General features: G+C 41.1%; 1 protein-coding gene across 1 annotated transcript; it reads left to right on the top strand.

The window, feature by feature from the left end:
• Nucleotides 1-303: 303 nt before the first annotated feature.
• On the top strand, nucleotides 304-8,558 carry LOC310748525 (vomeronasal type-2 receptor 26-like; the record flags this gene model as incomplete). The annotated part of the gene is made up of 6 exons (XM_083584356.1): nucleotides 304-479; nucleotides 2,105-2,282; nucleotides 3,867-4,154; nucleotides 6,242-6,469; nucleotides 6,739-6,865; nucleotides 7,657-8,558. 6 exons carry the CDS (start codon nucleotides 304-306, stop codon nucleotides 8,556-8,558), a joined length of 1,899 nt encoding a protein of 632 aa, XP_083440482.1.
• Between the last annotated feature and the right edge of the window lie 6,932 nt (nucleotides 8,559-15,490).

Raw genomic sequence — 15,490 nt, 5'->3', positions numbered from 1 at the left:
AAATCAAAACAGGCTCTGCTATTTCAATCTTTCCCCCTCTTTCATGGTGTAGGTCAGATTTCAAATCACTGTAGCTTATTTAGGATTCACTGATTTTTTTGTGACAGTGTTGAAATTAATGAGAAGGTGGATACGTGTCCGTTTACGTACTGCATTGCCAGAGTTGTCTGTCACCAAATCCTTCCTATACAGGTAAGGCTGATGATAATAACAATATTGTAGAGAGATAAAGGAGAATATATGTGTAGATGGATATTTGTGATCAATATGCTACTGCTTCTGCTTCTCTTGCTGCTTCCCAACATGCTGCCCCAAGTGCATACTGTTGTTTGCAGTGGAAATAATCCTGTGGATATTCCACATGAATGGTATGAAGGAGGTGACCTTGTCATTGGTGGAATAGTGTCTCTTATCCGTTACTCATTCGCCTACCTTTCCTTCAAGAAACACCCTTCTCAGGACTTTATTGACATCCCAGTGTAAGTAAATGGTCATTAACATTATTTTATGTTTTCGTTATATGTTAATATCTTACAGAAAAGTACTTTGATTGCTTTTCGGGGGTGGGGAGTTTTAGAACATTTTTAAAAAGCAAATAGACTTTTTTTAAAAAAATGAGAAATATACTTACATAAACTGTAGACTATGCCTAAGCTGTCAATTAAGATGAAGAAAGAGTCACATTTTTCTGGACAGACACAGAGAAGAGAGAGCAGGAAAAGAAAAAGTGGGCTACATTTTTTAAAAAAAATACTCTCTAACGTACAGCCAAGCAGTCAGGTACTCAAGTTTGCTGATTACATCCAAATGTTCAGTTGTTATTAAAAAACAACTATAGAGCCCAAAGCAGTCCAAAATAATCCCTGCAGACTAGGTGCATGGTTAGAAAACTGGGAAACGCAATTGTAAGGAAGTGTAAGGAAGTGTAAGGAAGTGTAAGATTAGGCTTATTCAGGAAAAATATATGTTAATTTCTCGAATAAACGTTCGGCATTTGAACTAGTGGCAATTGACCAGGAATGAGACCTTGGAGGCATAGTGGATACCTCAGTGAAAATGTGCACCCAGCGTGCAGCAGCTGTGAAAATGGCAAATTCATTCTAGCAAGCAGCACTCAATGGACTGGAAACACAGCTTCAATATCACAATGCAGTTCTACTAATCTCTGGTGTGACCACACTTAGAATGCTGTGAAGAGTTCTGGTCATCTCACCTAAAAAGATTTATTGTTGGAAAAGCTTTAGAAATTACCTTCAGAATGATCACATGGATAGAACATCTCCCCTTTTTAAGTTAGAGAAAAGGCATGCAAGAGGTGACAATATGTTTAAGGTTATGTATGATGTGGAGACAGTCAGTAGGGAAAAGTTGTCTCCCTCACTCAGAATACTAGAACTCAGGGAAATTAATTAGGCAGTGTTCATTAAACAGTCAATCAAGAGCCAGAGTGGGCCACAACATTTTAAATTTCAGTATTCAAGCAATAGTGTCACAGGAAGAGGGTTGATCCTGGAAAATTCACAGGTCTCAAATGTTAGGGTAACGAGGTACATCTGCAATGTTTCCCGAATCCTAGGTACTGAATGTGCCAGACATGCTTATGTGGGGAGGTGATTCCATACCTTGGGGGTAGCTACAGAGAAGGCCCTTAAAACTTCTTAGAAGCCAGACTGAAAAAGGATCCAGATATTCAATCTCTGCCAAGCATCCCAAAGTGGAGTATTTGCAACTTGGCAATCGTTGTTTAACATTTTTTTGATTCTGGGCAAGTCTCTGAAGGAGGGGACACCATCCCCTGCTTCAATGAAGATGGTGTCTCTCCATCCTCCAACAAGGCTTTGATCAGTCCCCACACCTCCTCAGTCAATTGCCTACAGCTTCTTTTAAGAAGCCAAGATAGAGATGGAAAGGCAGGCAGGTGAATGTTTCCGTTCTGAATTTCATGCACTGTTTAATTCCCTCATGAAATGGTAACTCACTTCATTTGCAGGGTGATAACAAAGTACTACCAACACATCCTCGCCTTGGTGTTTGCTGTTGATGAGATCAATGAGAATCCCAAGATCTTGCCCAATGTCACTCTTGGATTCCACATCTATGATAGCTATTTTGATTCAAAGATGACCTACCAAACCATTCTGGATCTGCTCTTTAAATCGCATCACTTTGTCCCCAACTACTTATGTGGCATTCAGAAAAATGTAGTAGGAGTCATTGGGGGACTTAGCTCTGACACCTCCTCATCCATGGCAGATGTCTTAGGTCTTTACAAGATTCCACAGGTAGAATATGGATATTAAAAACATATGGCTATCTCATGCTGCAATTCACTCTTCTCTCCTTTCACTAGGAAGCTGTTGATTCATAAATATGAAGTTGTAAAATGGAAAAAGTAAAAGGGTTGCAATATATGAATATATTGGGGGGATTAATACTATGAGTACCCGATAAGGCATATGAGAGGACCCAGATTCTAAAGTATGTGTGTTTAATACACATAATGGAAGATTTTCCCAAGGGGGGCCAGTTTGACTAATAGGACATCTTAATGGATTCACATTACAATAATCTTGAAAACATTGCCCTAGCTGCATGAGAGGTACCAATCCTAATTCATGGTGTTAATATTCACTTGCAAAGGCATAAATAGTTCAGGACATATTGACTACAGAGAGAGGAGAAACATGTCCCTGTTAATTCTCCTCAACCTCTCAGTGGTTTTCAATACCCTCAAGCATGGTGTCCTTCTGGAACAGCTTTCCGAATTGTGGGTGGACAGAATTTCTTTGAGGTGGATCCAGTCCTATTTGGGTGGTCATTTCCGGAGGCCTGTGGAGCCTTCATTTTGGGTTCCTTATATCCCAAGCTGTTTAAAATCTACACAAAACCACTGAGTGGAGTCATCCAGAGTTTTGGAGTACGTTGTCAGCAATATACTGATAGCACATAGCTCTACTTCTCTTTACATCTGCAGTGGATATTCTGGACCATGTCATGCCTCAGTAATGGACTGGCTGAGAGCCAATAAACTGGCCAGATGAATGGGAGGTGGCCTGCTCTTGCTGGGTTACATTCTCTTTGAAGGAGCCGCTAATAGGTACTCCTGGATCCTTAGCTGTTGCTTGAGGTTCAGCTGGCTCAGACCATAACCCTTGTCTCAAACAGAAAGGGGTGGATCCCCTCAGCCCTCAACTCTGAGCTTTTCTCTTTTTTTTCTCCCAGTGTCCCACCCTTGGAGATCTTCCCTTCTTTGCCTTTCACACAGGGTCCTTCACTAACCATCCATGACCTTCATGTGTGTTGTTGTTGTTTAGTTGTTTAGTCATGTCCAACTCTTTGTGACCCCATGTGTGTATAATCCTAATAATAGCCCAGAGTAGAAGACAGCAGAAAAAGAGGGGAGGGGAGAGGGAGAGATGAAATGAAAGAGGAAGGCCCCCATTTTCCACCTGTCACAAAAATTATTATACAGAGTATTCACTCTAGGGTGACATCCAGCTGTTCCTCCTTCTACAAAGCAGCATTTCCCCAATCTTCAGACCCAAATGTCCAGACCAAATTCCACATCCAGGTATTGGCTATCGCGAGTCACCACACAATTATCTCTGGCAACAAGTTGTCAACAGAAGATGTTCTGTGAGTCATCTCCTCCCTGGAAGTATGTACAACTAAGAATGTCTCTCTCCCTAAGAATTATGAGATTTCCTACGTGGGGATGTATGATATTATTCAGCATTGTTGATTTTCAGAGGTTAATTGAGAAGACTATTTTGTGCTGTTGCGCAGCATTGTTTGAGTTCAAATTAATTGCTCTAACTTTTGCTGGCAATGATTGCCATGCCAGTTTGGCTTTTTCTTTTTTTCAGATTTCATATGGTTCATTTCAAAGAGCTGTGGATAATCAAATCAAATTCTCTTCCTTTTACCGCATGGTCCCCAATGAAGGACTTCAGTATCAGGGAATTATCCAGTTACTTTTGTATTTCGGATGGAAATGGGTTGGGCTCCTCACTCCAGCCAATGAAGCTGGAGAACGTTTCTTACAGACTATTGAGCCAATGCTTTTCAAGAATGGAATCTGTTCAGAATTCACAGAAACGACTGAGTACCATGTGCATTTCAACAGTAACATGCTAGATATGGTAGATGATGTGGTGCGTTTCTCAAAGTTATTCACACGAGTTTTCATAATGAGCAAAGCCAAATCTGTTGTTGTATATGGAGAAAGTCAATCTATTGCATGGCTGTTAAATGTTGCAAAGGCAATGATGGTAGCTCAACTAATATATCTTCAATATATTAAATTACCTGAAGGAAAAGTGTGGATTACAACAGCTCAAATCGATTTCACATTAGATATGTTTCAAAAAGATTTAGACTGTAACTTACAAATGTTCCATGGTGCTCTCTCCTTTGCTATCCACTCCAAGGAGACTCACAGCTTCCAAGGTTTTCTTCAGCAAGTAAACCCTTATTGGGCAGATGGAGATGGTTTTATCAACGATTTATGGGAACAAGCATTTGGTTGTTCACTTTCAAACTCCACTGCGTCAAAATACTTTTATGTCACATGTACTGGAGAGGAGAAGCTGGAGAGCCTTCCTGCACCATATTTTGAAATGAGCATGACCGGCCACAGCTACAGTATCTATAATGCTGTCTATGCTTTGGCACATGCCTTACAGATCATGTATTCAGCTAGAACCATCCACAAAAGAATAGAAGGTGGAGACAGACTCTCTTGCCAAAATTTGGAACCTTGGCAGGTAGAGTTTCCTGCTAGAAAGTGTTCAGTTTACAAAGTGTTCAGTGTTATGCACTGCCTTGATTGTATTATGTGTGTTGGCAATGCACTATAAGTAAAGAAATAAAAGAATAGACCTCGATAACTAAAAATAAATCTCAAGTAATGTTGTGGTATCCAAGTTGGGTATTAGAAAATGAATAAAAATAATTTAAATGACATATGCTTTCATAAGCAAGAAACTAACAGTGACTCCAGTTGGGTTTATTGGGTTATTGCTTTTGGTTTGATTATATATAATAATAATAATACTTGAAGAACTAATAGCTCTCAAATAACAACTACTATTTGAACAGTTAGAACTAAGGGTTGTCCTAAATATCAAGTGGCAATTAAATTGACAATTGTTATATGCAAGGGGCAGTGAGCAGTAACATAATTCTGACAAACCTTTGGTTGGGGATACGGATTTTGTGAAGAAACTCGTGGCTTAAGTGTGCCTGTCTGTTTTTCCTCTTACCTACTGTTAACAGCACAAATTGGCCAAGTCAAGTGCACATCAAACTGTCTGAAATGACCCTTGAGGCTTTCTGTAGTTTCTCAAAATCAGATGCAGTGTCCATGGAAATTTCTGATTTCCAAAGTAGCTCCACACACAAAGCCAGGCTACTTAACAACCGGGAGGAGGGGAAGAGGGTCATGCTACAGTGAGCTAGCAAAATGCAGGGATGCCATGAGGTAAAGAAAATGAAAGTAAACCGCATCCTCCAATTGGCTGCCTTGTGATATTCAACTCAGGTAAAGAAGAAATTATGTAGTCACCCCAACACACATGAATGTTTGCCTCGCCCACCCAAGCTTTGCCAACCTTTAACCAACTTTCTCTGCTGCCACCACCATCAAAAGCCAAAGCAGGAGGGAAAAAACACTCTCCTTTTGAGGTGGAGAATGAAGCAAGTCATTATATGGTGAGCAGGGATGGCGGTTGCCATAAACTAGATAAAGCTAATTTAATTATTCCTCAAGCTACCAATTGCAAATGGTAACCTTAAGTTCCCAACATACCATATACCACAAAGAAAGCACAGAGGGAGGTGCGGTGAAGGTCTGGGTGGCAATGATGGAGAAGGGAACAAGCAGTTCTACTCAGTTCTACTTAGCTAGTTGCAGTCTCTGGGAGCTCCAAACCAGAAGCTCATGAACAGGACTTGTAAACAGGGGTATTTAGCAGGGGAGTTTAAGGAGGAAGCCTGGACTGCTGTCTCTTGGTGTTTGTAGAACCAAGGAAACATAGACAGAGATGGAGCTGCTGCAGTAACATGCATCACAGAATTTATCTGCACCTTTGACTGCAGTATTCTGGATATGTCCGAGAAATTCTCAACATATGGCAACCCAACCTTTAGGGGTGCAATTACTCCATTCAGGACTAGGGAGTCTCACACACACCCGTCCATCCCCTGCCTTTATAGACCTTGTGGTTCTCTTTTCATCTAGGTCCACTCATTCCTGCAGAAGATCTCATTCAATAATACTGCTGGTGATGAAATCGCATTAAATGAATACGGAGAGTTAGCAGCTGGCTTTGATATTACAAACTTGGTCACTCTCCGAAATGGATCATATGTCAGGGTCAAAGTGGGGAGGCTGGATCCTCAGGCCCCTCCTGGCAAAGAGCTCACCATTAATGCAGACAGAATCAAGTGGCACAGTGGCTTCACTCAGGTGAGAAAAGAACTGCACTGGCTCTCAAATGGCAACATTCATAGTTATCCAATAAGATGGGGGCGTGAGGGGAGGAAGGAAGCAGTTTCTCACTTAATACATAATTAAATTTGTATTTCACTGGAAGAGAAAAGAATGTTTTTTCCAAGGGACGTGTCACCTGTGTAAGTATGAATTATACATTTCACATTGTTTATTAATCGATCACCTTATTTTAAATTAATTTATCCCAAACATTTTCTAATCTTATATCCTATATCTTTGGATAGGAACCGCCACTTTCATTATGTAATGCCAACTGCCGTCCTGGTTATGGGAAGAGAAAGAAGGAGGGGGAGAAGTTTTGCTGTTATGATTGTGATCCATGTCCACATGAGATGTTCTCAAATGAGAAGGGTGAGAGATGCCATGTTACCATATACCAAACTATGCAATTTATTTTAGTAAATTCTGGGCAGTTTTGTTGCCTTTAAATTTCTGAAAGAGAAAATGGTTAAATTATGGCTTGATATATTATTCTCATGGTTTATAGATAAAATCAATATAATGTTATCCTTAACAAATCTGGAAGAACATATTTTAGAAAGGGAGGTATTGACTTTTCCCACCAACATTGACTAACATAGGGTGGAATAGAAGTGGTGGCCTCTTCTTCAGGAGCAGGATTTGGGGGAGTGAGGGTGAAAGTCCTGTCAAAATCACCTCTCTTGCTCCCAAGATTTCAGCTGTAAGATTTCTCTCATTTAACTATGCAGTATCGGAGGTTCTGAGGAAAAATGAAAAGCACCAGTGAAAACATATAGCTTATCCACATTTGTAACATGGGTTTATTTGTGAAGCATCTAGGGCAAAAGCATTCGGGCTAGGAGTTTTGAAGTTTTTCCAGGTGAAAAACAGTATGCAAAGTGGACTTCATGTTGGGTAATAACTACTGAATACGAATTAAGAATAAAGTCCAACATGTGTAGGACATGTGTAGGAAAAAAACAGCTGCCTGAATTGAAGAAAATGTGAAGGGCTTGACTCACTCTTTATAGTAACTTACAGCTCTGTGTCCCTTAACAGGGGTTACTTACTGGCAGTTATGCAAAATTATGTTTGGTTTCATAAAATCTCCCACACTTCTGATAACAAAATTCTTTTGCATAATCATGGTTCTTTCATTTTCTTGTACATTGTATTTTCAGAGAATGAAATATGTGCCAGGTGCCCTGCAGGTCAGTATCCAAATGAAGACCAGGATCAATGCATTTCAAAGAGACCAGATTTCCTGGGCTTTGATGAAACTTTGGCCATTGTTTCAACTTTCTCTGTACTTTTATTCTCTCTGATCACAATTCTTGTGCTTGCCATCTTCATTAAGTACAGGGACACAGCCATCGTCAAAGCCAACAACAGAAGCCTCACTTACATTCTCCTTGTGTCCCTTCTCTTGTGTTTCCTCTGCTCCTTGATGTTCATTGGAACACCTAAGGAGGCAACCTGCCTTCTCCGACAAACAAGTTTTGGCATCGTCTTCTCTGTGGCCCTCTCCAGCATCTTGGCCAAAACAATATCGGTGGTTTTGGCATTCATGGCTACCAAGCCAGGATCCACAATCAGGAAATGGATAGGCAAAAAACTGGCGTATTCCATTGTCCTCTCCAGCTCCATTGTTCAAGTAGGAATCTGTGTCTTCTGGCTGGCAACCTCTCCCCCATTCCCCGATGTGGACATGCACTCAATGACGGAAGAAATCATATTTCTTTGTAATGAAGGTTCAGTCCTCATGTTCTACTGTGTTTTGGGCTACATGGGCTTCCTGGCCACTGTCAGCTTCACTGTGGCCTTCTTAGCCAGAAAGTTGCCGGACAGCTTCAATGAAGCCAAGTTCATCACCTTCAGCATGTTAGTCTTTTGCAGTGTTTGGCTTTCATTTGTTCCAACTTATCTGAGCACCAGAGGAAAATACATGGTGGCTGTGGAGATCTTCTCCATCTTGGCTTCCAGTGCTGGGCTGCTGGGTTGCATCTTTTCCCCAAAATGCTACATTATTGTGGCGAGGCCCGACCTGAACAACAGAGAGCAACTGATACGGAGAAAGATATAAATGGTAGAAAAGATTGTCATTTATTTTGAGACTTAGGTTCTGTAGTCTTTCTGGCCAGGTTCAGTTTCACTGCGCTTGTCTGAGAAATGATATCTGAAAATAGATGAATAATATAAGAGATTTTTTATCATGTTCTTTGTATTCAGCATACAAACATTTTTGGTGTAAATAAACTGACACTCTGTGATAGAATAAAACTATATGTGATACCTAGCATTGCATGAGTGAAAGTCTGATTGTACAATAACCATCCTATACTCTCCTTCTCCTGCATACCCAGAGTGACCTCCATATTTTCCCAAGATGTTCTGAAACTCTCTTGAGCAGTTTTTGGGAATTCTTAGAAAACTGCAGAGAGGGGGAAAGGGAAAAGAGAACATCAGAATCTGCCTTATAGTGAGTGAGAGTGTTGCTCAATCTATTTGGGAGGATTTTGGATCACTCATGTTGAGTTGCTCTGGTTTGTGTTGTATGATGCAAACTGATCTGGGGCTGTTGGAGACGGATATCAGGCAAAATTGGAAGCAGGCACCAGGCTGGAAAAGCTGTGTTTACTCTGAAACATATCTGATCATCAGGTACGTCTTCCCCAGAGAATGTAAAAGCTGGATGCCTCCTGATTCTCCTCCCTGCCTTGTACCCCAAACCCCGGGACTGATGTCTCTTTCAACCTGCAGTTTGATCATCAGTGCAAGAAGATGCTGGTGAGCTATGACTCTTCCTTTCTCTTGTCATGGAAGTGTTTTCTACTCATGAATGGATGTCACCTATCTTGTTGTGTTTGTTTTTCGGATAATGATTGTTTCCTTGAAACGCTTCTTATGAGATACATAAAAATACACAAAAGAGCCAGCTATAGTTTGGACTAATGGGAACCTAAGCAGAACTCTACTATGCTTCTGATTGGTCGGAAGGTTGAGAAATATGATATATAAATAGCAGTTTGAGGCAGAGTGGGTTGTCTGATTCAAGGAACAAATCTAGGCACTGTTTAGAGGGAAGAGTCTTGCTATATTTGTGTGCTATTCAGTTTAACTACTCAACTGTTTTAAAATAAAATTCTTTTTTTAAAGATCTCTTCACAGTCATTGTTTCTATTGCCACATTACAAAAGCACCTGTATTAAAAGCTAATTGTGTTTTAGTTCAATTTTGATGCTTTATTATCCACCCTCTGCCTAACTGCAATAGCAACCAAACCAGTGTATATGGTTGGCTTTGTGAGTCCAGAAACTAAAGGAGTTAAAGACCACTAAGTGGAGGCAATTAGGCAATGAAGAGATTCACTTTCTGCCCTGGTAAGGACTCAAGAGCAATCAGTGGCACCAGGTATAGGGGGCTTCAGCTTCTCCAATGTTTAGGGGGGTGCCACGCCCCACCACGGCTGGGCGCTCTCCACGCACCCCAGCCCCAGCTTCTGCCTGGCAGCCCAGGAGCCATGTGGTAGCTGGGACAAGCGTGTATGATCTTGGTTCACTCGTCCCAGCCGCAGCCCAGCACTCCGGCAGCCCTATAGCCAGCCTGGGGCTGGGACGAGCAAGCACAGAGATTGCCCTCTGTGTGTTCCGCCCCTACCCAGCACATGCCAGGCAGCATCACATGACACATCATGTGACACACCTCAAACCAATCTAAAAGCTCTCATGGTGAACCAGGACATCTAAACACCTTGAATCTCATTTCTGGACTGATGTGGGGTTTGCATAGGAGTCAGGAAATCACGGTTCTTGCCTTAGCAAGTGCGCCAGACTCAAAAGGATCTATTATATGACACATCCCCTGGCAGATAAAGAGGAAGAGGACACATCCTCACATCAGAGAGGAAGCCTATTTCTACACTCCAAACTTTCCCTTACACCAGAGGTAGTCAATCTGTTCCCCTCCAGTTGTTGCTGGACTACAACTTCCAACCGTTTACAACAAACCATTATTATCAGGGATGAAGGAAGCTGTAATGCAGCAAAATTCAGAGTGGACAGCATTGTCTATCATTGGTTTACAATTTACATGGATGGAACCAGCCTGTCATTCATCTGAATTACATTTTCCCCCAGAGTGAGAGAATGATGGCAGAGATGTCCTCATGCATGCCACATTGCTTCATTCTCTGTTTATTTTTTCAAAAGGAGTTAGACTGTATTGGCTTGGGTCTCAACATCTGGATATGGTTACGACTCTCTCCCACATTTCCCCAAAATACCCACTTAGTAGGGTGGATGGGAGTGTCTGATTATTTTTACATAGGAGAGTGTGTGTAAAGCAAGGTATTATAGGAAGACCATAAATGGGTATTATGCCTGACTATAAATGGGTTTTTTTACTTTGATGACCTTGGAGGTCTCTTCCTAGTCTATGATTCTGTGATGTGACAGATAGGTTTAGTTTTGCAGTTCTCCTACTGATGATGCACCATAGTCCGAAAACATTGCACAAATGGTTATCTCCCCTGTAATTATTAAAATTATTATAATCAATCCACCTGGCAAAGCTTCACAAGGCAGAATGTGAAATAAAAAATCAAAACAGGCTCTGCTATTTCAATCTTTTCCCCTCTTTCATGGTGTAGGTCAGATTTCAAATCACTGTAGCTAATTTAGGATTCGCGGAATTTTTTGTGACAGTGTTGAAATTAATGAGAAGGTGGATACATGTCCATTTACATACCTCATTGCCAGAGTTGGCTGTCGCCAAATCCTTCCTATACAGGTCAGGCTGATGATAGTCACAACATTCTAGGGAGATAAAAGAGAATATATGTGTAGAAGGATATTTGCAATCAGGATGTTGTTGCTGCTGCTGCTTCTCCTGCAACTTCCTGACATGGTGCCCCAAGTGCATACTGTTGTTTGCAGTAGAAATAATCCTGTGGATATTACACATGAATGGTATGAAGAAGGTGACCTTGTCATTGGTGGAATAGTGTCTCTTATCCGTTACATATTCCCCAAGCTTTCCTTCAAGAAACACCCTTCTCAGGTCTTTATTGACATTCCAGTGTAAGTAATTTGTGGTTAACATTATTTTATGTGTTCTTTATATGTTTATATCTTACACAAAAGTATTTTGATCACTTTTTTGGGGGGAGGGAGTTTTAGAACCTTTTAAAAAAAGTTTTTTCTGGAAGGTTTTTCACATTTTTCTGGAAAGACACAGAAAAGAGAGAGCAGGAAAAGAAAAAGTGCGTAACAAAGAAACAAAAAATGCCCTGTAACATATAGCCAAGCAGTTAGGTAGTCAAGTTTGTTGGTGATACCCAAATGGTCAGTTGTTAAAAAGAGAGAGAGAGAGCACAAAGCAGTTTCCAGACTGCAGATTAGAGGCAGGGGCAGTAAACTGGGAAAGGCAATTCAGTACAGTGGTACCTCGGATTACATACGCTTCAGGTTACATACGCTTCAGGTTACAGACTCCACTAACCCAGAAATAGTGCTTCAGGTTAAGAACTTTGCTTCAGGATGAGAACAGAAATTGTGCTCCTGGGGCGCGGCAGCAGGAGGAGGCCCCATTAACTAAAGTGGTGCTTCAGGTTAAGAACAGTTTCAGGTTAAGTACGGACCTCCGGAACGAATTAAGTACTTAACCTGAGGTACCACTGTATAAACAAGTGTAAGATGAGGCTTATTCAGGCAAAAAATATATTAATTTCACGAATAAACATTGGGCATTTGAACTAGTGGCAATTGACCAGGAATGAGACCTCGGAGGCATAGTGGATACCTCAGTGAAAATGTGCACCCAGTGTGCAGCAGCTGTGCAAATGGCAAATTCATTCTAGCAAGCAGCCCTCAATGGACTGGAAACAGAACTTCAATATCATAATGCAGTTCTACTAATCTCTGGTGTGATCACACTTGGCACATTGTGAACAGTTCTGGTCATCTCACCTAAAAAGATATATTGTTAGAAAAGCTTTAGAAATTTTATTCAGAATGATAAAAGGAATAGTGTCTCTCTATCCTCCAACAAGGCTTTGATCGATCGCCACACCTCCTCAGTCAATTGCCTACAGCTTGTTTTAAGAAGCCAAGACAGAGATGGATAGGCAGGCAGGTGAATCTTTCAGTTCTGAATTTCATACACTGTTTAATTCCCTCATGAAATGGTAACTCACTTCATTTGCAGGGTGATAACAAAGTTCTACCAACACATCCTTGCCTTGGTGTTTGCTGTTGACAAGATCAATGAGAATCCCAAGATCTTGCCCAATGTCACTCTTGGATTCCACATCTATGATAGCTATTTTGATTCAAGGATGGCCTACCAAACCACTCTGGATCTGCTCTTTAAATCACAACACTTTGTCCCCAACTACATATGTGGCATTCAGAAAAAAGTAGTAGGAGTCATTGGGGGACTTAGCTCTGACACCTCCTCATCCATGGCAGATGTCTTAGGTCTTTACAAGATTCCACAGGTGGGTATTCACAAAATTGATATTTCATGCCATAATTCACTTTTTTTACCTTCCACTAGGAATCTGTTGATGCATAAATATGAAGTGGTTAAATCGAAAGGGGTAATGTAGGATCCAAAAGAATGGAGCAGCTGTCATTGGGGGATTTGGCTCAGAGACCTCCTTGTGCATGGCAGAAATCCTAGGTAGAATATGGGAATAAAAAAAGAGAAACTCTTCCCTTCTTCTACTGCTAGAGATCTGCTGCTTCTTGAATATGAACTAGTGAAATGAAAGGAATAAAAGAGGCTGCAGTATATGCATATATTGAGGAGGTATAACATAGGCAACCAACAATGTATAGTGGTGTCCAAGAGGGTTCCAAAGAATGCATGTTTATTGCATGTAATGGAAGATCGCTTGAAAGGTTCCAGGTGTTGGTGGCAAGGTAAAAAATAAAATATAGAAAGGAGAATTCCCTGGATGGCAAGATGCATGTTTGGGGCAAGTACTCTTTAGTGAGAGAATCCCAGCAGAGAAATAAAATAACAAAACATGCAGCAAAGTAAAGCATTGAAGTATAAGCCGTAAGACTTTTAAAGTATGACCTTGTGAGTTCCAAAATAGTCCCCTCTTCCCCCAGTCAGAAAACACAGGCAGTAACTTGGCTTCGTTTCACCTGTCAAAGTCCCTAAATTTGTATGGCCTGTTAGAGCCATGGGATGTGAGCTAACTCAGACCTCTCTACATGCTAAGCTTCTCAGGTAGACTGAAGGACAAAAATAGGCTTAATTACCCTCCTCCAGAGGTGAGGGGGGAACCCAGCCTGGCAGAACAACCTGCTCTATAGCATTAACCCCTCCATGCATTAATTAGACTTTAGCATGCTGGTTTTATGAGACTTGTCATCCCGCACCAGGTTGGTAAATAGGGCACCTAGATGCATTCATCAATCCTGAAAGCATTGCACTTGCTGCTTGTGAGCTATCCATGTAAATCCATGATGTCAGTATTGGCTTACAGAAGCATAAATAACTCAGAACACATTGACTAGAGAGAGAGGAGAAATGTGTCCCTGTTAATTCTCCTCAACCTCTCAGTAGTTTTCAATACCCTCAACCATGGTGTCCTTCTGGAACAGCTTTCCGAATTGTGGGTGGACAGCATTTCTTTGAGGTGGTACCAGTTCTATTTGGGTGGTCATTTCCAGAGCCTTATGGAGCCTTCAATTTGGGTTCCTTATATCCCAAGCTGTTTAAAATCTACACAAAACCACTGAGTGGGGTCATCCAGAGTTTTGGAGTACGTTGTCAGCAGTATACTGATAACACATAGCTCTACTTCTCTTTGCAACTGCAGTGGATGTTCTGAACCAATGTCATGCCTCAGTAATGGACTGGCTGAGAGCCAATAAACTGGCCAGATGAGTGGGAGGTGGCCTGCTCTTGCTGGGGTTACATTCTCTCTGAAGGAGCGGCTAATAGATTGTGGGTACTCCTGGATCCCAAGCTGTTGCTTGAGGTTCAGCTGGCTCAGATCATAACCCTTCTCTCAAACAGAAAGGGGTGGATTCTCACAGCTCTCAACTATGAGCTATTTCTTCTTCCAGTCTTCCACCCTGAGAGATTTTCCCTTCTTTGCTTTTCACATAGGATGCTTCACCAACCAACCAACCATCACTTTCATTTGTGTATACTCCCAATACTGTCCCAAAGCAGAAGGCGAGAGAGAGAGGGGGGGGAATAAAAGAGGAAGGCCCACCTGTCATGAAAATGATTATTCAAATTATTCACTTTGCAATGACTTCCAGCTGTTCTTCATTCTGCAAAGCAGCATTTTCCCAGTCTTCAGACCCAAATGCCCAGACCAAATTCAACAGCCAAGACTTGGCTATTGGGAGTCACCACACAATTATCTCTGTCAACAAGCTGTCAACAGAAGATGTTCTGTTTGTTATCTCCTCCCTGGAAGTATATACAACTAAGAATGTCTCTCTCCCTAAGAATTATGAGATTTCCTACGTGGGGATGTATGATGTTATTCAGCATTGTTGATTTTCAGAGGTTAATTGAGAAGACTATTTTGTGCTGTTCTGCTGCATTGTTTGAGTTCATCTTAGTTGCTCTAACTTTTGCTGGCAATGATTGCCATCCTATTTTTGTATTTTCTTGATATATGGTTTATTGCACTCACAAACCAACAACATACATACTCTTCTGGAGGTCTTCTGGAGTTCCCAGAATACCTTTTCAGGAGAGTTCATAATAGATGGAGCATCAACTTCTCTCTACAATCACTATAAGGATTATAGAACAAAAGAGCAGGATCAGTGGTTTCTGTTGCTCCAGCTCCACATTGGAGTTTTGTTGAATCTGCACTTAGTGCCAAAAGCAGTAACAACCAGCAATAAAAAATGCACCAAATACTTGGAGACAATCAATGTATACAAATGTCATGACTCAATAATATTAAGAACGAATAGCTACAGAAATTATTAAGCACAATTATTTGTGTGCATTTTTCTATGTAAAGAGATTGGT

This window comes from Podarcis filfolensis (assembly GCF_964270895.1).
Source record: "Podarcis filfolensis genome assembly, chromosome: 13".
Taxonomy (NCBI): domain Eukaryota; kingdom Metazoa; phylum Chordata; class Lepidosauria; order Squamata; family Lacertidae; genus Podarcis; species Podarcis filfolensis.
This window is presented reverse-complemented; position numbering and strand designations above follow the sequence as displayed.